The sequence below is a fragment of the Cuculus canorus genome, chromosome 3 (assembly GCF_017976375.1).
Source record: "Cuculus canorus isolate bCucCan1 chromosome 3, bCucCan1.pri, whole genome shotgun sequence".
Classification (NCBI taxonomy): Eukaryota; Metazoa; Chordata; class Aves; order Cuculiformes; family Cuculidae; genus Cuculus; species Cuculus canorus.
In genome coordinates, this window is record NC_071403.1 from 97,340,858 (window position 1) to 97,365,093 (window position 24,236).

General features: G+C 46.7%; 1 protein-coding gene and 1 long non-coding RNA gene across 3 annotated transcripts in view; one reads left to right on the plus strand and one right to left on the minus strand.

Moving 5' to 3' along the window:
* LOC128851828 (uncharacterized) overlaps positions 1-14,911 on the minus strand; it is a 53,782-nt gene extending 38,871 nt beyond the window's left edge. Inside the window, exon 1 of the long non-coding RNA XR_008449323.1 lies at positions 12,185-14,911. This is a non-coding gene — a long non-coding RNA (uncharacterized LOC128851828). The remainder of the gene's footprint in view (positions 1-12,184) is intronic.
* A 1,502-nt stretch (positions 14,912-16,413) lies between these two features.
* PKDCC (protein kinase domain containing, cytoplasmic) overlaps positions 16,414-24,236 on the plus strand; it is a 35,874-nt gene continuing 28,051 nt past the window's right edge. The window contains exon 1 of one of the 2 annotated variants that reach the window (XM_054062980.1): positions 16,414-17,148. In XM_054062980.1, coding sequence (XP_053918955.1) covers positions 16,504-17,148 — 645 coding nt within the window. In that variant the 5' untranslated portion in view covers positions 16,414-16,503. The remainder of the gene's footprint in view (positions 17,149-24,236) is intronic. The other variant, XM_009559502.2, reaches the window with a different exon arrangement.

Below are 24,236 nucleotides of genomic sequence, written 5' to 3' on the forward strand. Positions count from 1 at the left end.
AGGCCAGTGTGAACCCATTTGCTGGCATCCTGACAGGCCCTTCAAGGACATATATATTGGGAGTTTATATTATTTAGGCTAACACAGGTTGCTGCCTCTACCACTGTCTGCTGTCTCGTCAGCTTGGCAATAGCTGGCAAGGGGCAACTTTTGCTTTACAGCAACAGAAACCTTAAGCTAACCTGGCAGCACCAATCCTGCTCAGTATTTGCTGGTATCAGTTACCTGTGCGGCCACAACAACACTCCTGCTGCCCAGAGGGATGTGGTTTAGCAGCAGTGAGGTGCGGAGAGGGGCAGAGAAGGAAAAGGCGATGCTCCTTCTGTAGCTGGGCTGCGTATGATCATTTATAGTGCTTGTGAAAGTACAGCTGTGATGTAGGACCCATGCAACTCAGTGGGGATTTTTCCATTGATATCAACAGATTTTTGGAGGAGGTCTTTAGACAGGATCAGTAAGGAAAAATCCAATTTACTTCTGGTGTCTTACAGCCCAACACATTAATCCTGCGTATAAAGAACACATCTGAGCAGCGATTTCCTCCCCTTGTTTAAATATATTCAACTACTGAGCTTCTGAATTCCCTTCCAGAGCAACACATTGGCCAGCCCTGTTTGTGGAGAAATCAGCAAGCACGTTTCAGCCAGCGTGGGATATTAACATAGGAAGCCAATGCTGGGTCGGTTCTCCTTAGTTCCTCTTTCTGGCTATAGAGTTTCACAGCTTGGGATATCAGTAAATATTTATGTTTAATTACTTTCACTTAAGAAAAACAACCACAGCCAAGAAAACTACAGAGCAATTTAATGGGTTTTAACTTGCCACACTAAACCACCTTTTTAAACATAATGAATTATATGAAGTCATCCGGTTTCAGACTCTCTTAAAGAGGTAATTTAATTCAAATAAGGTTGCATATTACTAGCTTCAGTGTCTGAAAACATTTATAGTGCCAATAACTGTTCCATTGCCCTGGGTTATTCTGCAGCCTGAAAGACAATAACAAGCTAAGCTTAGAAAAGTGTGCTGTGGTTTTGTGTAACTGATAGATGAAATTGCTAGGTTCATCGCCTCAGGCGAGAAGTGCTGGTTGAGTGTGTTGGAGTCTCCTTTTACGTAACACAGTCTGAGTTAAAATAAAAACAGGAAAGTAAATATAGCATTAGCTGCTCAGCATCATCATTTTTTAATCCTTTCCACAAGAAAACAGCTTACGAAATAACTTTGTGAGCTTCTTCCCTCTGGGTCTGAGTTTGGCAGTGAGAAGCTAGAAAGACTTGCCACATAGGCTGTAAAACTTTGTGAGGCTTTCAGTGTCCTCTAAATGGTTGTCCTTTAAAGTAATTGCATACTCTAAAGCTCCTTATGGGGTTTAAGGGTTTTATTTGCCTAGGACAATTGTAGACCTTGTGAAAAAAGACTGAAATCCAAATCCTGAGCTTGGTTCTGCCAACTTTCTAGATGTTGATTGCTAGACTTGTGAAGGTTTCTCCATATTGATTGCCAAGTATGTAGCCTGCATGTATGTCTATCATGTCAGACAGAAGATACATAAGAAGAGCTCCTATATTCTTGATGTTTCTGCAGAGTGATACACAAGTCATGTTTTGCAACTTCTCTCTTCTATTATAAGCACTTTTAATGAATGCAAAATTGAGGAAATATTTCATTAAAAATTGCTGCAAGTACAATAAAAAGTCCACACATAAACCCAATGTGATCATACTTTAACTTTTCATCGTGACTAGCTGCAAAAACAATACTTTGATGACTTTGGTATGGGACTGTGAGCATAGACAGCATTCAGTGGAGGTAGCTTTGATTTCAGAGATTATGAAATTACAGTATGTGAATTTACATGAAATTACAGTACAGGGTTGTTTGACACTATGTTTCTCCAGTCACTTCCTGGTCCAGGTACCTTTTCTCATTGATTAGTGTCTTACTGAGAACACATTTATTCCCCTTGACTCACACTCTTGCCTTGAAGGAATTCCATGCATCTCAGGCTGACTGATTGAAGAGTGAACCTCTAACCAGTACTTTTATGGGTAACTATATCAGCTTTTGGATCGTTTAAAATCCTTGAAGATACCTTCAGAAAATGTCAAGGTGTTTCTTTTAAATAATGGTCTTCTGTGATAGAGACTGTCACGCAGCATCTGGCTGAATGGAACCATAAGCTTACAGGCTCTACAAATGATGTGGCTGTATTAATTAGGTCTGATTGCAAGCTCTTCACTTCCACTCACACACAACTAGCTCTGACTGCCAATTAATTATGTGCTTTAAAGTTTTACTCTCATAATACAAAAGTCACCCCTGGGAGAACAATGTTGAACATGGTCAATGAAGGTATGATCTATTCTTCTTTAAAATAAGCCACGTATAAAGTTGCTTAAGTGTTCTTACAGAAGACTTCTGATAGGATTAAAAGTGAACTTAGAGCAATGGAAAAAAATATTCTTCATTAGAAGGGATTATAGCTAAACCTTTCAAGACAACTGATATTTTTTTCCTTTTAACTCAAATATGAGTCAGCTGCTGAATGGGGTTTAGAGATTACTTCTTGTCAGGACCTATCAGAAAAAACTGAGATCATTAAGGCATTTAAGCATGTTGAGCATGAAATTTTCATTGTTTTCTATGTTGCATTTTAACTGTGTCTAAAACCCAGTATTTACTTCTAAGAGTACTTAGCCATCTTCTAGGAGAACTAACTTCATTTAAGTTCATGGTCAATAATCAGTCTGGAAAAGCAACCATTAATTTTAATGCAGTAAGTGCATGTATACATTAAATTTTATTGCTTTGTCTGAGTTTAAAAGGGTGAAAGTAGGGCAGCTTCGGGCCAGTGTAAAGTTGCAGGTGCTTGTACTTTACTGCTCACCTCTTAAGAAAGAAGAATTCAGCTTTTCAAACTTTTAGTCCTATGTATCACCAAAATAAATTCCAGTGCTGCATGTCACTGAAATAAAACAGAAAGGCTTCAGGAAGATCAAGCTTTTGGACTGTACCATTTATGCGTGAGGATCCTCTTCCTTAAAGATACATCATCTGTAAAGCATACAACAGACTTGACAGTGTACTACCATTACAATCAGTAATGACACAGATTTCACAAGTCCTGAAACTTGCTACTCAAGCTTCATAAATGTAAAGATCTATTAAGCCGACTATAAATGCATTAAAGAAAGCATAATAAGAAGAACACCACTAAAGCCAAGAATATTTCCTTTTTTTCAAAGGCTTCCAAATATTTTATATGCCGTAGGATCATATGCAGAGTCAAGGCATCACATTTCAAGCTAAAATTAGACATTCAGCAGTAACTTTGAATGTATGGGTTGGAATCAAACTCAATATTTTCACATTACTTGAGTTTAGGCTTTCTTTGTGTTTTTATGCTCTGGTTCAAAAGAAGGGAAATCCCTGATACCAAGACAAGTAATCTGTGTTCTGAGCCAATAAATCTTTCGGGAATTTGAAGCAGGTAGATTGTAAGAGGCCCTTTTAGGAGTCTGAAAAGCAATGGGTGACATTAGATGGATCTTAATGAGAGCTGCAGGTGCTCAGCTTTTAGGACGAAGTCATTTCCCATGTGTTGGCACAATGACAAACATGGAACACTGAACAGTTCTTCTAATTCACAACTCAAAAATATACACTCCTTAACTGGAAAGGGCTGAAAAGAGATCTTTGGAATGTTCTTGGTGCCCTTACGTGTCCTTACCACTGCAGCCAAGTCTCAATATCACTCAAATAATAAGCGCAAATAAGAACCTGCTAACCTAGTAATCAACAACAGCTCCTTTCGCAACTCTTATCTTTTGGTTACATGTTTAATAGCGATATTCTGTGGCTTCATTGCCATCCTGACTGCAGGGGAAAAACCAAACCAACAAACCAACAAACTGCAAACAAAACCAACCAGCAGTGCCAAAGCATGTCTTTGTATTTAATTTTAACAAGCAAAACAGTACAGGTGGAGACTGGAGAGGCTGAGATTTCTCTCTTAGCGTTTTGTGAAAGCATAATTTTGGCAACATGTCCAGCCACAGGCCAGGCCTAAACCACCACCTAAAATCACCTAAACTTCTCTGCGCATCTCTTTACCTCTGTTTGTAGTCAGAGTTAAATGATTCAATATAAATTCCTTTGAATAAACAGGCAAATAAGATCAAGTATTTACATTTCAAATGGATTGTTATTAAGGTTTCAGGCGGTCAATAGGGCCAGCAGAGGAAAATGTTATTATTAGAAAGTTTTCAAGGGAATGTGTGAGAAGAAAGGCTAGTATCAGGGGACCAGTAATCTCTTCCTAACCAGCTTTTAATTCTGCTTAGCAAACATGAATGGTTTGGAGTGTTGAATGAAGAAGCAAGCTACAGAACCTGCACCATGCATTTAAACTACAGCTGGCTGGAACACTACATGCCTGAAGGCAACATTTTTAAGTTCAAAGGTAACCATTTAGTTTTTTATAGAGAAAATTAGTTGTACAGCAGATTTAATTTCGTATATTGCTACCCAGTCCAACTTTTAATTGAAACATATTAAAAAAATAACCCTACTTCTACAGACAGTATGCAGTTTCCTAGAGAGACACATGCTTGCTAGTAAACATCTGTCCTCTGGGCCAGTTCTTGAAGACAGAGGTCAGAATTTCTAAGCAATATTTTCCAAGACACTCTAAAGACTTCCTCTTACCTACCCCATGTAAATTGTTTACAGCCTGCTCCAAAGAGGAACTTCCCTGCAGGACTTTGACCATGCCTATAAACCGACAGAAACCCCCACCCTGCAAATTTCTGCTGGTGAACCTCACCATAATATTTTATTGTCTTCAATCCTATGGGTATATGCAAGGATCCTTTCTGGTAAAAACACAGACAATAAATGATACTGAGCAAGGACAGAGCTATACATTAAACTGTATAAAAGTGGCATTTTCTAGTTGTTTTTGTTGTTGGATTAAAAGGGGTAAAGGGAGCTTTCTAATACTGCTCCAAACACCAGCACACACTGCCCTGCAAAGCTGTCACAGAGCATTTGCATGTGATTTTGGACATTTTAGTATGGCTCTAAGATTTTATTTCTTAGAACTGTGGGGATCTTTTTGTTAAAGTAAACTTTTGAAAAGTGAGGAAAACCTATGTTACACAATGAGGTATTGAGAACCATGTGTTCCATGGTATAGAAAGATATGTTATGATTCTTATCTTTGTGAGACTGTGAAAAAATAGGTCTTTGTCCTCAAACTCATTAAAAAGTTATTTAATAAAGAACTTGAAACCATTATCAATATTTACAAAAGAAATGCTTGAGAGCTGAGTTATGTGTTTTGAAATTCACAGAAGGCTCAGTGCATTGAAGCAACAATATATGTGATAGGAAGTATAGCTGACATTTTCCAAATATAAAAACCAGATGATGGCAGGTTTAATTTCTATGAATTGGAGCAGTAGCTGAGAGCCTGTTAATCTCTCAGGAATATTTTCAGCCCATTGGGGTGCTCAAAGAATATAAAATTCTCAGCATTTCTGGGAAAGCAGTTGAGATCAACATGATTTTGCTACAGGCAAAGGTGGCTCCAGTCTTTGACCTAGATTTGAAGACTAGAATAACTTTGAAGGGTTTTTTTCTTTTCTGGCTAACAGCAATTTTTTATTTTTTTTTTTAATTCTGAGGATAGAGCCAAATTATCATTGAATATTTTATGAATAATAAAGGACTCTTTCTACACAAGTATACATTTTTCCTACTTGCAAAACAACATTGCTGACTTATTGGTTGGTGTCTATTATACTTTAGAGAAGAGTGGGAATAAAAAGCCCCCTGCAAAGTGTAATCAAATTTGACTCAGGATACATCCATCTGGAAAATACTGTGTGAAATGCATCTCCACAAAGAGATGTCGTCATTATCTGCCTCTCTAAGCACCTGAAATCTTCAGAACCTGAAAACCCCTCAGAAATCGTTCTGACTCTTAAGCCAGATGTGTTAATCCTCATTGGCAGGTCAGCCTCCACCAGCCAAGGCTGCGGGGTGCTCCCATTCCTGCGGGGCACGTGCAGTGCCATGCAGCTGTGCATACCCAGGGAGGGCCTGACTGCAGTTATCCTGGGGTCCGATCCAGCCACACAGAGCACTGCTGGGTATCTCCCTGGGGTCTGTGAGTCAGGGTATTTACGCTCCTACAGCCAATGTCAGCAGACTGGCTTTGAAATCCACCTTTGGGATTGTTAAGAGATAAACGCGCCCCAGCTGCCAAAAATGTTTGGTGCCATGCATCTCTGCTTCTTCTGTTCATCATTTAACCAGGAACTTGCGCTCAATTCTCTTACACAGCAGCTGTTAAAAAACACCAGGGTACAGAATAATTCGAGTAATAGTTTTTAACACGCAGCCCAACATGAATAGTCATGATGGAAGGAATCCCATCTTGTACTCTGCTGCCAGAGTACTCCAACAAGAGGTGAGGGGTGAGGAATGAACTCTGGTAAAGCAGTACAGGGATTCAGGGATGTCAATCTCCTGGATCGCAGGACAATCCCAACCACCAGGTTACACGATGAGGTAGCAATACCGAGCCACGATCCCTGATCTTTTGCAGGAGCCACCTGCCCAGGAGTGGCTGCCCAAGCGTAGAGAAGCATCTTCTTTCAACCTTAAGCCAGGCATCTTCCTCTATACTGCACTCTGTACTTCCTGATGAGTTAAACAGCTCTTTTCTCAGCCTGAGGGATGTCCTGACCCCCATTCAGAGCTGGTTCTCCCTCTTGGCATGCCCAGGCTCTTCTAGTGCATAACATGAAGATAAAAGTCCTGTGAGTAACATGGTGCTGCAGTTGGCTGTTGCAATGCTAAGGTGCCTCTTCTACATTTATACTTCCAACAATCTTGGTGTAGTCTTAGTCATACCAATGGCACTCAAAAGAGATCAGTACAGAAGTCTGTGAGGATCAGAATCAGGACCAAAAATACTAAACACCATTTCAGGCAGTAATAACAGCTACAGCCTAAGCATGAGCCCTGCACAAGCCCAGGGATGCCCTATTGACCATGTACTTACTATTGCTGGAAGCGTATTTAGGTCTGAATATTCTCATCTGGGGTCCACACACACAACTATTCAATTACTAAAAGTAGTTATGTGAGATGTTCATCCCTGTGATGTTTGAAAACCTGAACTGTTTCTGAGTGCACATCCTGAAGTGCTTTTAAACACTGTCTTTAGCAGGCAGTTGGCTTTTTAATGCATGACATGGTGTTGATGCCATGTTTTTTCACCGTGAGTGTACTTCACTGGTCATGCTGTCAGGGCTATACATTTCCTACATTATAGCAACAGTTGATTAAAAAATATTTAGGCAAAAGACAAAAAAAAAACCCCACCTGTTTTATTTTTCATTTAAAATTATACTCCAAGGACTTCAAATCTACACTTTAGCAGGCTTAAAAAATGGTCTGTCTGGAATGAAGAGACGTCAACAGGGTCACAGAATAGATGCAGTGACCAGTATCATGGCAGAAAGTAGGAATCTGACTACCAAGTGCATTAGTTTTCCCAGAAGTTTCCGACTCAGTAAGTATTTAATCAATACGCTAAGGCTGAGCTTTAAGCACCAGTTGGATGAGGTCTAATCCATACATCTGGAAACAGCCTGTGTATCAGAGAGTATGTGTAGAGGGAGCTGCTCTTATATTTGTCCCATGTGTTTGCTTTTATTTGATTTTGTATTTGGGTGGGAAAGGGGAAGAGGAAATTCTCTGACATTTTCACATGCCTCTTTTTTTAAATTCCTCTGAGAAACAATTCAACATCTTGTCTATTCAAACGAGTGGCTGTAAAATGACCCGACATCTTTTGTGGATGCAGTCTTGGGTAGGAAGTACCACATTCCCATCCGTAAGAACTACTACTGCAATCAACCTTCCAGCATCCTTGCAGGTAGATACCAAAGGCACAGGAATAAATTACAGATCCAGGTCTTCCCCTTTGCCATGTCTTTGTGAACAGCAAGAAAATCATATTCTGGGTACAAAAGACTCTGCTCTTAATCCTTTCTGGTAGTCTGTGATGGGGGAACAATTAAGATTCAGAAAACATCATTCTGTATTTCTTGAGTCTGGCCCTTGTATTTCTATCCTGCTCTCATTCCAAAATTGTTTAGCCTTCTGGAATACTACTACTGCTCCAAAGGATTTTATGGCCTGGCAAAACATCTGCATTGGTATCTTCTACAACCATGTACAAAAGCTCACAACTCTTAAAGCTCTTCAAGAGTATGAAAAGAGAATAAATAAATTTAAAAAAAAAAAGGTGGTGATTAATTATGCCAGGATTAACAAAATGCCAGCTGTTGCTAACTGTCCTGGGAGCCGGAAGGAAAAGAATCAGCATTGCCATGCTGGAAGTGGCTCAGTGGTCACTGCACCTCTCAAAAGCCCGGGTGAGGAGGCCAGGGTTGAGAAAGTGCCATTTTCTCCACTGGCAGAAGAGATGATGGAAGGGGCTTACTGCATGAAGGGAAATGGGGGTGTGCTGGGAGAAGCAGGCTCAGTGGTGAAGATGGGAAAAACAAGAAGACCACAAGCAAAGCCTAGAGAGATGAGCACTAAAGAGACAATGGAAGCAGACGCATTTCCCATGGCAGTGGGTCTGTGAGGCAGGCAGAGGGCGGCCACTTCCAGGAAAACATCAGGGCTTTGCCTTAGCATTTTGAAGTCTTGAGTTCTAGCCTTTCTTGATTTAATGTTGCAGAGCCACAAGCTGCCCTAGACTCTGGCCCATCCCAGTTCCTCAGAACAAGCTCCTGAATCTTTTATTTGGATGGTATTTATGGAGAAAATTGATGGTGTTAATGGTAAAACACACCAACTTTAAACTATCAATCCCAAAGCCATTCAGTAACCTTCACATTTGCATGACTGCAGGCTATGCTCATGTAGTGTAACACTTACTGCAAATGTTAGTGATGTTGCCTGAACATTTTGCTTCCAGTAATAACTTAGTGAGACATGGCCAGAGAAAATTGTGTCCCAGGTTCTGCAGTAAATACAGGATGCATCCCTGCCCTGCAATATAGCTCCTTTCTGACCTGATCCTTGGCAGAACCCCTGGTTACTTGTGCTGGGTTACATGCTGCTGAAGCTGTTCCTTCACTTCTGAGCAGGTTGTCATTTAAAGTCAATTAATAATGCTCCACAAATTACGCCTATTCACACCTGGAGGCCACCACCCCACCCTCACTAACGTATTACATTCCTGTTTATTAGGCTGAATGGATATGATATACGTGTGTACAGTTTTTGCACTTCAGACGATGAAAAAAGAAGTTGTGAAAGTAATCCCAAGACTCTCCAGAAGCCACGAAGTGGACTGAACCACAAACGCGGGGACAAGGCAAGGTGGTGGGATTCACTGGAAGGAGGGAGTCCTGGGTTGCCTCTTGGGTGCTGCAGCATTGGAGAGAAGTAATTTCCCACTGGCACTAGGACTGCCCACTTTTGGCCCCCAGGGTAAATCCTTGCAGTTCCCTTTAGCAACAAAGCCCTTTGTGAGCAGCACTGGCACCCCACCTACTACTCTGGGGTCCTGATGCTGAGGGGCATTTCCAATGTAATAAAAATCATCAGATGAAAGAAGGTATCTAAAAAGAATTTGTTTTGTGGCTGGTACTTCAAAATACTTTGCAACTCACATCAAGAGGATTTAAAAAAAAAATCTTTCTTTATGAGTTGCTTTCATTTCCAGAATAGTATCCTTGGAAATGACCCACTGGTTTTAAAACAAAACAATAATAAATCCCTGTGAAAAACAGCTGTTTGAATTTCCATGACTGTCATTATCTTCAAAAACCAGGGGAGCCAGCACTGTGCTTAGGTGGCATTGTGGAGAAGACAGAACAGTTGAACAGAGGACTGGCAGCAATGAGACTACTCAAAGATACCATCAAACGTCATCCAGACCACTGGTAAGTACATTTGTCTACATACTAATCTCAAATAAGCCACTTGCAATGTGAATTCACGTCTCTTCCAAGTCATGATGCTACAGTTCATATCAACATAGTCCAGCAAGATACAGCCTCACTGCAAGAGTGTCATCAGTGGGAAGCAAAAGCCACAAACAACTAACCCAAATGCTCAGTGGCAGTAAGTCCAGGCAGCTGCCTGGGCCTTTACCTTGGTATGTACTAGATGATGTGAATACTATTTGCATACAGATATTTGCACCCCAGCTGTGCTGGCAGATTTTGTTTTGCCAGGTGCCAGACAGCACCTAGGAGCTTATGTTCTCAGACTAAGCGGACATGAGGCTTGCTGCCATGTCACTCTCATCAGACCAAACACGTAATTTTTGAGATGCCTGTGAGAGGTAATCTAGAGCCTTTGGCATGCCCTTAGGAAAGGATCAGCCATGAGAACTAACATCAGGTTTTTTAAACAATTACTGAAGGAGTTCGCAGGGATATTATTCACAGACTAGTAGAGGGGCCTGCCACACAGGAGCTCAATCTTCCCTCCTGGCATAATGAACTAGGTGAGCTGGGCAGCAACCAGGAGGAGTGAAGAAGTACATGAGCTGCTTCGAAACATCAGCTTGTCCTCAGCTTACCTGCTTTCATCTTTGTAGAGACATGGGGCAGGTGCTGTCCCTTTGCCAGTCCCAGCATGCCAGGAGGAGTGGGAATGCTGCTGTAGGTTTTGAAGTCATCTTCCAAGCTGCTCTTATACTTCTGCACGTGGTCCTGCCATTTCATTAAATTCTTCTGAATTTGCTCCTGACCTAAGCCAAGTACTTTTCTATTGACATCAACTTTTGCCACTTCACTGTTCACCCCCAGGTTATTAATAAAGCATTAAACAATATTAGTCTGAGTCCTGCTCTCCAGGGCACCTCATTATTAATCTCTTTCCCTACCAGAATCGGCCATTTATTCCATACCTCTTTATAACCAGATTTTAATCCATGACAGGACTTTACCTCTCACCTTGTGGTTACAAAGTTTCCTTAACAGTTTCTTGTATGGGTGTTTATCAAAAGGCTTTTGAATGTCCAAATAAATTATATCCTCTGGTTGTTCTTTACCCACTATTTTATTAACTTTTAGAAGTGTAAGAGGTCTGACTAGCAAGATTTATACTTATAGCTGCTATGTTACTTTTTTCTTTTGCTTGAGATGTGATATTTCCCTGCAGACTATAAAATATTTAGAGCAGCGACTCCCTGAATCTTGTGGCTTGAAGCAGCACCAGGTATGTTGTCAATGTTTAATTAAAAATAAAAGCGAATGTAATATACCACTGAGTTTCTCAACACGTCCTTGTAATGAAGTTAAGCTAACAATGTGAAATTTCCAGGAGTTTGCCCGTCTGTGTAAATATTTACAGGGTCTTTATCACTGCAGTAACAGATTTCCACGTGCATTAATGGAGTTATCCTTGTAACACCTCTCTGATATAGAGAGGCTTTAATCCCAACTGCCCGAAGAACCAGGGCATACTGACATCTGGCACATAAAAACCAAACTGCTGTGCTTTGAAAACACAAGTTAGGAGATAAAACACCACCTCCCACTTACAGATGCTGTATCCACAAAAAATGCAAAGATCATCACAATTCACAAATGTAATCAAAAAGGCACAGTGCCCCATCATCTCTTTCCCGGCTCTCTAAACCCCAAGTTCATTTTTTCCTTTGGAAAAATGCAGAGCACCCCAGGTAGAGTTCAAGATTTTCTCTTTCTTGCAGACTGTTCTGCACTTGCAGGTTTTCGCTGGCTCTGCTATTGACCATTTATTTCACACTACACATCCAGTGTTTCATTATGCATTTTTGCTCCAGCCAAAACTAATACAATTGGCTGCATCTCAGCTTGCTTTAAATGTAGAAGGGAACGGGTTTCCTTTGAGAAGGGGAAGAAACATTAAAAAAAAAAAAAAAAAGAGATCTTATTTAAAGTAAAAAGCACTACAAAGACTTTGCCATGTAAGAAAACCTACAAAAGGCTACAAAATATACATCTGCAAGGCCCACCTCTGGCCCCACAGCCCTGAGGAAGGAGAGGCTTTCCACCCTGCCCTGACAGCAGATGAGACCTTGGCAAAGCAGGGAATGATGGTAGAGGTTAGATGAGGAACCCTCACCAAAAAGGCATGCAGGACATGTACTCACGTTTTCAAGGGATTTCTGGCCTCCTGACTGAGGCTGGGCGTTCCAAAATAATCTTCTCTTCTACATAAGCAGCCCAAAGAGGTGGCCAGGAATTCAAAAGTTTACAAAGTCCTTTCAAAAAAACAAATTATCTCCAGAGTGTCAAAGGCGAGCCATGTGAGTGCAGAGCCCACCTGCAAGAACACTTCCCCAGCAGAAGCTCTGAGGAATTTCAGTTCCCACAAACACATTTCCAGTTGTGTTTTTCAAGTGAGATCTTGAAGTCACCCGTGCTTGAAAATGTGAGATTTCTTTTTTGGGGCCTAGAGTCAAAGTCCCTTGAGACTAACAGTAAGACTTGCTTGAAGATGCCTGCTTGTGGGTGTAAAAACACAGTTGAGTTTAGCTTGGCAAAGTTCATTGATTCTGTAGACCAGTGATGCCTGTGAAGCCTGGCTGGGAGCACAGAGTGGGAGCACAGGTGCTTGAGATTGCCCTTGGCTGGGTTTGGATGCAGACTCCCAAACCTTACTTTCCTGTTGCCTGTTCCTGAAACACTATTTTAGCCTCCAGGATTGCTGTAGCTCTTGCAGCCACAAAATGATTTCCCCAAGGAGCAGTCAGTATATTGCCACAATCCTAATCTTCTTTAGCATGGTAGCATGGTTTTAATTTTTCCACGCTTGATCCCTCAGCTTTAGGAATATTGATAGAAATAGGGACCATGAAGATCAAATAAAGAGCAGCCTGTTGCTTATGAAAAAATACCCTTCAGTCCTCACTCTCTCGGTGGTGATTCAGCTTTTCCAACTGTGCTGCCGAGATAAAAGGCTTGCATGTGAGCAGAAGTGTTAGCAAGGTCTGTAATGCTTTCCGTGCACCGTCTTCCAAAAGAGCCTTGGTTGCTGGAGCAGATATCGTCTACTCCCAAGCCTCCTTCAGTGACGTGGAGACTGGGGGTGCATGTGGGGATGCAGAAAAGGCTTTTGCCCCATTTTCATGCCTGCACTGGCTGTTTGCTGTTGGCTGCAGCTCGCTGTTGACTTTAGTCAGTAGCTCTGTTTACGCACCCGTGTTAGTTTTCCTGGCAGGGTGGTTTGTGGAGGCTGGCAGCCTCTCCTCACCCAGCCAGGCAAGGGAGAGCCGAGCCGGGTCGCCCTAATCAGTGGCAGGCCCTGGGAGCGGGGTAATTAGAAACATGGAAGGGGCTTTTCTGTCTTTTGAAATTTGTCTCTCAACATCAAAGTGCTCCACGCAAGTTGTCCTCCAGACGTCAGCTCCCATATCTAAATGAGTGATGTATTTCATGGTATCTGTCGGGACAGATATAAATGAAGAAAACTGGCTTTGAGATGGGGCATGATGTGAAAAACAGGTGGCCCACTTTAATGGGTTGTGAAGCAGCTGCTTTGCAGTCTGGTTGTGTTCCTGTAAACTGTGCAAAGCCCAAAACACCTTGTTTAAGGGAGAAGCAAAAGGGAAGACAGGAAGAGGGCTGCTCTCCTCAAGTCATTGCTTCCTCATGGTGACACGCAAGGCCCGAGCCACCCATTTCGCTTCACACCTTCTCTTTCCCATCCTGCGAGAAGACCGTGCACCGCCTCCACCTCGCGGAGATGTGCCCCCACTCCTTCCAACACCCCAGTCCTCCAAAGCATCCAGAAACGCAGGTGCCATGCAAGGTACTTGCCAATGCAAGATTTCTCCTCTCTGAGCTGGCCCTCAGCCGCTATCCCAGGGCTGCCTGCACCCCTCTGGGTTCCATTTGCTTTCGTGGCTGGCACGGACCCTCGCGGGAGCTGCCTCCCCCTCCATGAGGTTCTTGGCCTTGTGTCACCCCCGGTTTGGCCTGAAATATTTCGCTGAGATCACTCCTCTTGCTGGTAATGTTTCCAGAGCCTCCTCCTTTCTCAGCTTGCACAACTGATCCGGCTTCGTTCTGACTCTATCTGTGCAGTAATAGAAAGTGTTGGCTCACATCAACTGAGCCATAAATCCAGCGGAGAGTGGACGTTTCAAGTACCCATGGTCAAATCACCGTGATTTCCCTGGAGGAGGCTGCACTGGGCTCGGGAAGGGCGCCTCGGAAAACCCCTTTGCAGTGACCTGATCTGCAATGTGTGATTTAAGGTCACCGGCTGGATAATATTGCACAGTGTCTCCTCGGGAACCCTCTGCCTTGCCAGGGAGGAGGTCTGGTACATTCAGATCTCCCGAACCTACAGAGGGAAAGCAATCGAGCCTCCTGCCGCCTGCGGGGGTGAGGCACATCCCACTCAAAACAGGGAGGGCTGCAGGTGTCCCAACAGCTTTGGAAATGCATTTCATATCGTTATGAACCTGCTTATGTTGCAAAAAAGTTATCTTGGCCTGCAACCCAAGCAATCCCACTGTCTGCAGCAGGAATCATAGAACCATAGAATAGTTTGGGTTGGAAGGGACCTTAATGATCACCCAGTTCCCCTGCCACGGGCAGAGACACCTCCCACCAGACCAGGCTGCCCAAGGCCCCATCCAACCTGGCCTTGAACACCTCCAGGGATGGGACATCCACAACTTCCCTGGACAACCTATGCCAGGAACAGGGTCTGGCTCGGGAAATCTGCAACCAAGCTGCCCTGGCATGGCTGGAAGGTAGCAAATCTGCTGCTCCCGCTAGATAAGAACAGAAACGATCGGGGAAGAGTGGGAAAAGACCCCAAATTCTCCATGAAACAACAAAAAAGCCCTCCAAACAACAAACCAAACAAAAACCAAACAAACCCCAAACCACAAAAAAGCCAAACCCCACACCATCCCCCGGGATACAGCAGGCATAAAGGCCCTGCTCTTCAACACCCCCACCGAATTCCTCCTGCAGGCGCGGGGAGGGCAGTACCGCGGCACTGGGCATAGCCTCCCTATTCCCCGCCCCCCCTTCCCGGTGTTATTTTTACTTTAATTGGTGATTATGCGTGCTCCCGTTATTTTTATGTGGTGGTTAGTGCCGGGCTCCGGGAATCCCGCTGGGAAGGGGCGCCCGATGCTGCTGGCGGGCAGCTGCCGGCTCCTCTGACCGCCCGGTGCCGCCGGGGACTGATGAAGGCTCTCGGGAGGCACTGACTGAACGGCGAGGTTGCTGGGAGAGACGGTGGATCATCCACCTCGCCCCCAAAGGCTGCCGCTACTCCGACTCCAGAGCGCTTCCCTGGAGCTCCGCTTTCTGTCGGCTCCGGAGGAAACACTGGCGATCACAGCACGCTGGGTCCTGGAGAGCCGCCGCCGCCGCCGACTTATTTTTCCTTCCCACCTACCTCCCTCCCGCTTTTTTTTTTTTTCCTTTCCTTTCTTTTTCTTTTTCTTTTTTTTTTTTTTTTCCGGCTTGTCCAATGTGTATTACCTAAATGGCTCGTCCCTTTCCCTTGTTGGAAATGGTTTCCCACTTCTATTGTGGTGAACTTTGCCTCGCCTGACTCTTTACGGCTTTTCTCTTGTTGATGGGCTTTCCTTTGTGGCAGTTTCGCGGGCCGATTGTGTTTGTTAATTAGTTGCTAACAGCATCGTAATGTGGGCTTGATGGATAACCGCGTCATTAGCACTCAACCCCTGCAATTCACATTTCCAACGAGGCAGGGGCTACCCCATGCCGAGACCGTGATTTGTGGCTGTAGCCTCGTGTGGGTGACACGCACCCCGAGGCATCCATCTCTCCGCGCTCGCGTTGTACCGGGAAAAAGGCATGGGAAAACCCCTAATTTTTGTGTGTGTGCGTGTCCTCGTTGCTGCCGGAGATAGGGCATCCCTTCCCAAACCGCTGCCGCTCGCTTTTCACCCCGGACACGCGTGGAAAGGACCACAGCCACACAACTGCCAGAGCCCCCAAGCCCGCGGCGGGGGCTGGAGCCGCTCCGCCCCGCTCCGCCCCGAGCCTTCCCCGCCGGGGGGGCTCGGCTGAGCCTGGGAGATGTAGTCCTGGCTCCCGGGCTCGCCGGAGGCCGGCGGGTTTTCCGAGGGGGACTACGTTTCCCAGGCCCCCCTGCTGGTCGCGGGAAGGGCTGGGCTGTCAATCAGAGCGCGTCGGAGGGGGGCAGCGAGCCGGGGATCTCCCCCCCCCCCCCCCGCCCTCCTCCGCGTCCCGCTAATAATAAGTGCTTCAGAGGCTTAAAAGCAGGGAGGCAAGTGTCATGCGGGCGCTCCGTAAGGGGCTGAGCTCCGGCTGAGCGCTCTGCCGCGGGCACAGCCCGGAGGGGGGGAAAAAAAAGAGGGTGGGGGGGGAAAGATAAAAAAAAAAAGCCTCGGAGCTGGTTCCCGGGGAAGGGGCGAGAAGAGACGAGCCTCAAAGGCTGGCCAAGCCGGCGGCGATGAGGCGCAGGAAGGCGGCGGTGGCGGCCGGCTGCTGCCTCGCCTTCCTCCTGGGCACCCTGCTGAACCTCCTCTTCATCCCCGGCTCCGAGCACCCCCCGCCGCCGCCCCGCGACGGGGCGCCCCCCTCCCCGCCCGGCGCCCCCCTCTTCCCGCTGGAGGAGGAGGGCGGCGGCGGCCGGGCAGCGCTGGAGCGGCAGATCCGTGAGCGTTACGAGGAGGTGCTGCGCTACCGGCAGCACCGGGCTGCGGGGCGGCGGCCGCTGCGGCCGCGGGAGCGGCGGCTGATGGACCTGGCGCCGCCGCCGCGCACCTCGGCGGAGCAGCCGCGGGGCCGGGCGGCGGGGCCGCGGGACGGCGCCGCGGCGGAGCTGTCGCTGGAGCCGCCGCTGCTGGGCTGCCGCGACATCCGCGATGTCAGCGGCGTGCAGTACTTAGGCTCGGGGTACACCAAGGCGGTCTACAAGGCGGTCCTCAACCGGACGCTGGCCGTGGCGCTCAAGGCGGTGGATTTCGGCGGGCACGACATCGCCAACTGCGTGCGGCAGTTCTCGGACCTGGGGGAGTGCTACCGCCTGGCCGCCTACAAGATCGTCAAGGAGATGATCCTGCTGCAGCGGCTGCGCCACGACAACGTCCTGCAGGTACGCGGGTCCTGCGCGAGTGGCCGCGGAGCCACGACGGGGCGGGGGAGGTTTTTTCCCCCACCGTTTTCTTGGCCCCCGCCGCGGGGGGCCTTGTCGGTGGCAAGATCGGAGTTTACTCTCTCTTGGGGAGCCGCATCGCTAGTGCCGTGCTGGGTACACGCAGCCTTGGCAGACACGGATCAACCCGCGGGGAAACCCACTGGGACGGGATGTGTGTTAGTCCTGTTTCTCAGGCGTAACCCCTGCGCCTCGTCGCCACTTCGCCGCCGGCTTGTCCAGCCTTTCTGGGGCTTGTATCCTCTCGCTCCGGGAACCAGAGGCGCGGGTGTAGGCCGGCGGTGTCGACTCAGAGGTCTCTGCCGCTCCTCATCTCTGCTCCCCATCCCGGGTTGGTGGGGAAGGCGCATCGACTGGCACTTTCCGCTGGCAGCCGCGCACCAGCGGCGGTGCTAATTCCCCCACCGACAAGTGATTCGCCCCGCGGGGTCTAAGGGGACAAAGCTGAAGGGAGGTGCGGGATGCGGCATCTTCCCGCCGCCGCCCGCTGCAGGGTTAACCTCACCGGCATCCTCCCGGCTTCGGCTTGTTTTCTGGTCGCTCTTCCTCGGAAACAACACCGAAGTGAGGAAGAGGGCGAGGGCTTAGGAAAGACACGGAGATTAAAGAGCGCTCCCCAAATGTAGGAAATTAAAGGAAATGTAGGTTGAATGTAGCTGCGGGCACCCCTGGAGAGAAGGCATCAGAAGGGCACCTCGGGAGCCACCGCAATGCTACCGGAGCGCCCCTTCGCCGCCTTCTCTCCAGGATGCTCACAGCGAGTGGGAGACGGCGCCGTGCTGAGTACCCGCAGCCTTGGCAGACGGATCAGCCAGCGGAGAAACCCGCTGGGGCGGGCCAAGTGTTAGTCCTGTTCCTCAGCACCGCCGCACTTGCCAGAAGGGCTGCATAGTAGGACTGTTACACATCAGCAGGAATCTCAACGGGTCCATTTGGATGTAAATGCTGGTATGGAAATTCCTATTGCGTTTCGCATAGCTTAAGCGTTGCAGTAGAATAAAAAAAAAAAAAAAAAAATGAACGTTAGACCAGACGGTCTCACAGTAGGTGTTTTTTGAACTGGATCGAGTAAAGGAGTTTTGTGTTTCTTCACTAGCGGCAGCAGGAGTACCAGCTCCCCCACGAGAACTTCAGATCCCAGCCATCAAAGCTCTCGAGTTTCATATACTGATCAAAGAAAGCATAGTCATGATTTATCCACGACAGGAATATAGATATTAAAATCCCTTCCGCCCTTCCTAGCTTCCTATTTCCATATTCTTTCCTCTGTGGTGCCAGGTCTAACTATAATAACTAAGGAGAAGAACATCTAACGAGCTAAAAAAAGCTGTACTCCTAGTAAGGATGTTACTTGTTCCTCTGTTGCTGTGATGAATTCTTGCTGGGAAACCCGTGCTTGGGTGCAGCCATCGTTACTGATTGAGTTGACAGCAGGAAATACACCCTGCAGTTGTAAAGGCGGAGGGTATTTTTTTTTTTCCCAAGATTGTTTTTCTTGCTCGGTGGAAGCAAGCTGGCCAGGTCGAACTTGAAGCATGTGTTTTTAAAGTTACGGGTCATCTTGGTAGGCACTGGTGTTTCTTCTCCGTGTTACTCGCGTGTAGTTTTCAGCTCTGGAAAGATTAATTCGTAAGCAGCTCCTCCTCCTCACAAATTGGAAGGGGGCTGCGTTGTCTGAAGGGTCCACCGTGGTGTTTCTGCGTGTGTGGGCAGCAGGGCCCCCGGCAGCGGGCTGGCAGCGAGGGCTGCGCTGCTAAAGCTGCCTGGAAGCACCGCTCCCCCCGCAACAAACCGTGGAGGAGCCGCAGTAATTCACTCCTCCGTTTCGTGATGTCAGGTGAACTCTGGAGGGGGAAGCGAAGGTGAGATGTGGGGTGTCCCTTGGCTGGAGCAGCTGAAGGATGAACAGGCGCTTCCACAATCGTGGGGAGGAGAAACGCACCCAGCCTTCAGCTGGGAAAATGCTCTTACGGGCAAAAATCCCGCGTGTTAATTGGGGCTTCATATTTACATGCCACCCAATTTAAAAATAGATTACACTTAAATCAGAAACATGTTTTCAGTGTCGTTCGAGTTTTGCTACGGCGTTTTCTTTTGTCTGCCCTCCGTCTCCATCAGCTTGGAGCAAAGCTGCCTGGCTGAGATCAGAAGAAGAGCTCTGAGCCCCCGTAAATCACCCACTTTTTTGTTTAACATATTTCATTCTAGAGACTCACGGGGCGAGGTTACTGCGGCAGGAGTGAGGGCTAAGCTTTTGATAAGACATTACCTTGAAAGGAGACGATAAAAATCGACCTGACAGGCTTTATCTAGGCACGGTTGGGGCAGCTGCCTGGGCCAGGAGTAGGTCTCTGGTGTCACTCTGGAGTCGTCAAGCCGGGGCAGAAGATGGGCACCAGCGAGCAACGTGAAATGTATAGATTGTCTCAGTTAAAATCTCAGAACAGGACCTACTCACTTCAAGACTGATTTCTAACTTGTTTTCAGCAGAAGCCAGCCCAGGGCTTAGAAATCACTGTCCAGGGTTTGCGACCGAGGGAGAGGACATCAGTTAAAAATCTCCTCCCCTCTCCTCTGGATTTTGACAGCTTCCATTGGAGCAGTAGTATCCATACTGCCTACAGATGCCGCAGGCACCAAACAACATCTGCTGGGCTAGCAAAGGCCGGGGGCTTTTCTGCCTTTCTTTCTCTTTTGCTCCTTACCTCCCACTCTTCCCCGCCCCCATCCCCCGGCACACCAAAATCCGAGCCGGTTGCTATAAATAGCCCGAAGGACGTGCCACCCTCCTGCCACCGCGCCGTGCTGGGGGAGGGCAGCCCGCAGCAGCCCCGCTTCGGAGCTGGAAGGAGGGAGCCGGCACCCTCCTGCGCTGCCACCTGCGAGCACCGCCCCGGCGGGGTCCCCGGGGTTTTGGACCCCAACCGGGGCTGGTTTGAGGCAAGCTGGTGGGGGGCTTCGTCCTCCTGCCCCTCCTACCAGCAGCCGCTCCCCTCTCCGGGCTACCTCGTCGTCCTCCCTTGCCGGCTGCCTTTCGCCCCCGTCTCTCCCCGTTATCCCCTCCTCTCTCCCTCTGGGCTTCCTTCTCTTCCTCCGGCGCGGCCCCGGTCAGGGGCTATTCGGGGTGAACGCGTTCATGAGTTCCTTTTGCTGGAAATGAAAGTTTCGTGTAGGTTCAGTCCTAGGAAAGGGATTTTTTTTTTTCTTTTTTCCTGTAAATCTCTGGCAGCTGACAGCCTGAAGTGTAGTTTGTAAGATAACAGGCTTGTTCTTTACTGTCTCAGCAGTTCTCATTCTGGCCTGTCTCTTGTCAAAATCAGCTTTTGCTTTTTTTTTTCTTTTTTGTTAGCCATCCTTCTAAAAGACTCGATTATTGTACAATAGATGATAGAGGGGAAAGGAGCTCACTCCCAAAAGTACCGCTGCCTTCAGACAACATGTTGACATATCCACCATGCCCTGTTGTTGCCTGGGGAAGGAGCCAGATGTGTCAGCTCAGGCAGATGTGGCGAATCAAGTCTACCAAAAAAAACCGTGGAAAACCGGCAAGAGGGAGGGTGGTTTTGCATCATCCAAACGCTGAGGGGAGGGCAGCTCGCCTTCCTATTTTTGCGTACGTGCTCTGTCTCATCGGTAAAAGCGGCTGTGTGCCGGCCAGAGTGCCAGCGCTGGGCCATCGCCCCCCCGGCTCCCAGGAGCGGCGGCCGCTGGGAAGGGCAGGTGCAGATGGCAGGGAAAATGTGTTTGCTTTGGACTGGGGAAGAGAGGTAGTTCATTAAAGTCGATTTTCTAATGAAGGGCGCTAGAGAAGAGGGGGAACTGGGTCACTGATTTATTGTAACAGAGGATTTGGCAGCCCGCTAATTGCTTTGCCGTCGCGCTGTGTCAAATGCGGTGTCTGATTTTTTTGCTTTGCCTCCGTGCTGCGGTTTCTTTTCTTGCAAAGTTCAAATTCTGCTGTCTGAATCCTGGCTTTCCGTGCATTTTAGTGGGGAAGACGATTTAGTGTGCTTTAATTTCTCCCTGTCCGTATTTGAGGAAGACAAGAAAATCAAACCATTTGCAGTTAATTTCAAACAATGAGCGCGATTGTAAAGATACAAAGGCAATGTTTGATATACTGTAATAATGTAATTACAGCCCTGGAGTATCAGAATTAAGGGTGTTGCCATTCATGGGCATAAGCAGCTCTTTGGAGGAATTCTTTTTCCCTTAACATTGCTGAAGCTGAAGAGAAGGGAGGTTTGAAACTGCAGACGTTTTGAAAAGTCCAAGCTTATTTCTGTGATGGCCATTTATTGGCTCTTCTAGTCTGCGTTCACAATATTTCATTTAAGAAGGAGCTGCTACTTTCTTAAAAATAAACTCAAAAGCTCAAGGAAAAGAGTTGTCTTTGTCTGAAACCAATGGAAGGCACCAGCTACTAACAGAGCCAGGGGTATGCTAACTGCTCAGACAGGGCCGTTTCATTTGGCTTATTTAGCTTTAGTGTAAAGTTAAAACACCCAGATGAAATTCTAGGATGGCATCAACACTATAAAAGTCACTATTCAACTTATGATGTCAAAGCGGTTTCCATACTAATTGGTTCAGTCACCACTAGCATGTTTGGGTTTTTATTAATTGATTTGTTTTACATAGTTACAATTACAATGCGAATATTTATCGCTTAAAAAATTAATTGACTGTAATAGTACTGAAAATAATACATGACTTGTGGGTGACAAGTTCAGAGACTTAAGAGGTGCTAGCCGGTCACGATATTTTTAAATGCGTATTTCTAAACAAGATTTTCTTTTCTTTACTTGTGATAATTAACAGACGCTTTACCTTGATGGCTTCCCTATACACATGCACAGCCAACAGAAGAGGGCAGTTTTGATTTTAATGTGAGAATTAAAATAATAAAGCTTTGTTTAGGGGTTTTCTTATTAGAAGTGGAAGTAGACAGTCTTTCTAAGTCTGAAGTAAGTCGATATACAATTGATTTCCAGTGCAAATACCTTTGCATAAGGGAGGGTATGGACTTTCGAAGATGGGTTCTTCCCCATCACTCTTGCATAAATCCACTGTTGTTTTCACAGAAAGGAGGGGGGAAGGGGAGATCAAGTTGTAGCGGAAACAGCTACTCAGGGACCTCTTCCCTGTTGCCAGCTGGTGGGCACTGAATCGCTTTTGTAGCGGCAGTAGTGCAGGATTCCCAGCAACAAGCCTTAATCTGTAGCTGGCTGGAGTTTGACCGTGACAACTTCGGGAATTGCTGGCCTGAGAAAAGTGCTGTGATTGCTGATGCCAGCTGGTGGGTGATTGCATGGAGAATTTGTCTTTCTGAATTTTGGATGGTGTAGCAGAGATTCATAGGTCTTGGGAGCAAACCTTTCAAAATGAAATGCCTAATGACAGTTAACCGGCTGGGACTGGGGCTGGCTGGGGGGTTTGAACATGCACTCCATATGCAGTCATCCATAGGGGATTGCTGCAAGTGGGAGGATCCTTTTAGACTGGCAATTATTTCTAGTGCTTTATTCTAAAGTAACGCAGGTGAGGTGCTTTTAGGACAGGTTGGCTAAACATGAGTGACGCCACCACATATGGTGCAAGACTAGGCTGACAACATCTGTTTAACTGGTGTTAGGATCAGAGGAACTTGGATCCCAGGCAGATGAGCCTGCCAAATCCTGGTGAGGTAGCAGGAGAGGTTCTTACTGCTTGCTCTCTGTGTCGTTCCTCTGGTGAAGCTGCCACCACCACTACCTGGAAAGCAGAGATGGAACTACATCTTTTTCTGGGCCACTCAGCTTTCCTGCTTGATGGTCTTGTAGATGCGCCTAGTAGGAGATGAGGCATCTTAGCCACTTGGGCATCCTTTGAGATCCTTAGTGGTAGGTCGATACAGGGTGTCAGCAATGGACTTTTACGTGGGTGGAGAGAGAAAGCAGGCAGTGCCACCTACTGATGGCTCGGTGGAGACAACTCGCTGCTACTAACAGATGTCCCCACAGCCCCAAGGAGCTCAGGGTGGAGTGGAGAAGGGCAGAGGGAGCAGACAGATGCGGTTTGGCGAGGAAAGAAGAATTACACAAAGTGCTTCTTTTTTGCAAGACTGCTTCCCAAAAGGCCCAGATGTTATCCTGCACTTTTAAGAGTGAAGAAAGGATCTGTTAACAAGAACTCCAGAGCTGCTGGAAGTGCAGAGCTAATACAATTGCAAACCAACTCTAACCATTCATGTCACTGCAAAGCAAGCTGTACGTCATGAAGCTGAAATGGCCAAATAACGTTTTTTCCCATGGAATTGCATGGGAAGGCAGAGGGTGTTCAGCTTGTGAAGCTGTTGGCAAGAATGGATTTCCATAGACACGTGCCATCACACAAGTTAAAAGGGCTACATCCGTCTGCCCTTCTGAAAGCGGCATTCATAAAACTAATCCCAATAATTTGTTGAATGTTTTCTATGATTACTTCTTAGTTTTATATGCCATGTAAATCATTCCAGAAGATTCTGGTTTGAATTTCTGCCTCCTTTATGGGAGCTGATGACTTGCAACCTCATGCAGTTTCCTTCAGGGGAGCCTAGTGTTGCTTCTTCTGCACAGTGGCTCAGGGAGATCATTGGTCACCATGGGATGCTGTGGGTATGATTGAGTTCTCCCTTGCTGTTTGCCTTTTTCAGAGGACTAACAATGAGTGGACAAGGCCACTCATTGAATATCCTGGCTTGGAAATGAATTCTGACCAGGGCAGAATTGTAAGGGAAAAGCATGTGGTATCCGGAGCTTCCCTTTTCACACCAGCACCACCCTCCATCACCCCCGCCCCCACCCCTGGTCCTGAAATGTGGGGTAGCTAGGTAAACCTCTTCTCTCTGATATCTAGTGATAGGACATGTGGGAATGGTTTAAAGCTGGCTAGGGGATGTTTGAGCTGGACATTAGGAGACATTTCTGTACCAAAAGGGTGGTCAAACACTGGAACAGGCTTTTTAAAGATGCAGTCAATGCCTCAAGCCTGTCATTGTTTAAGAGGCA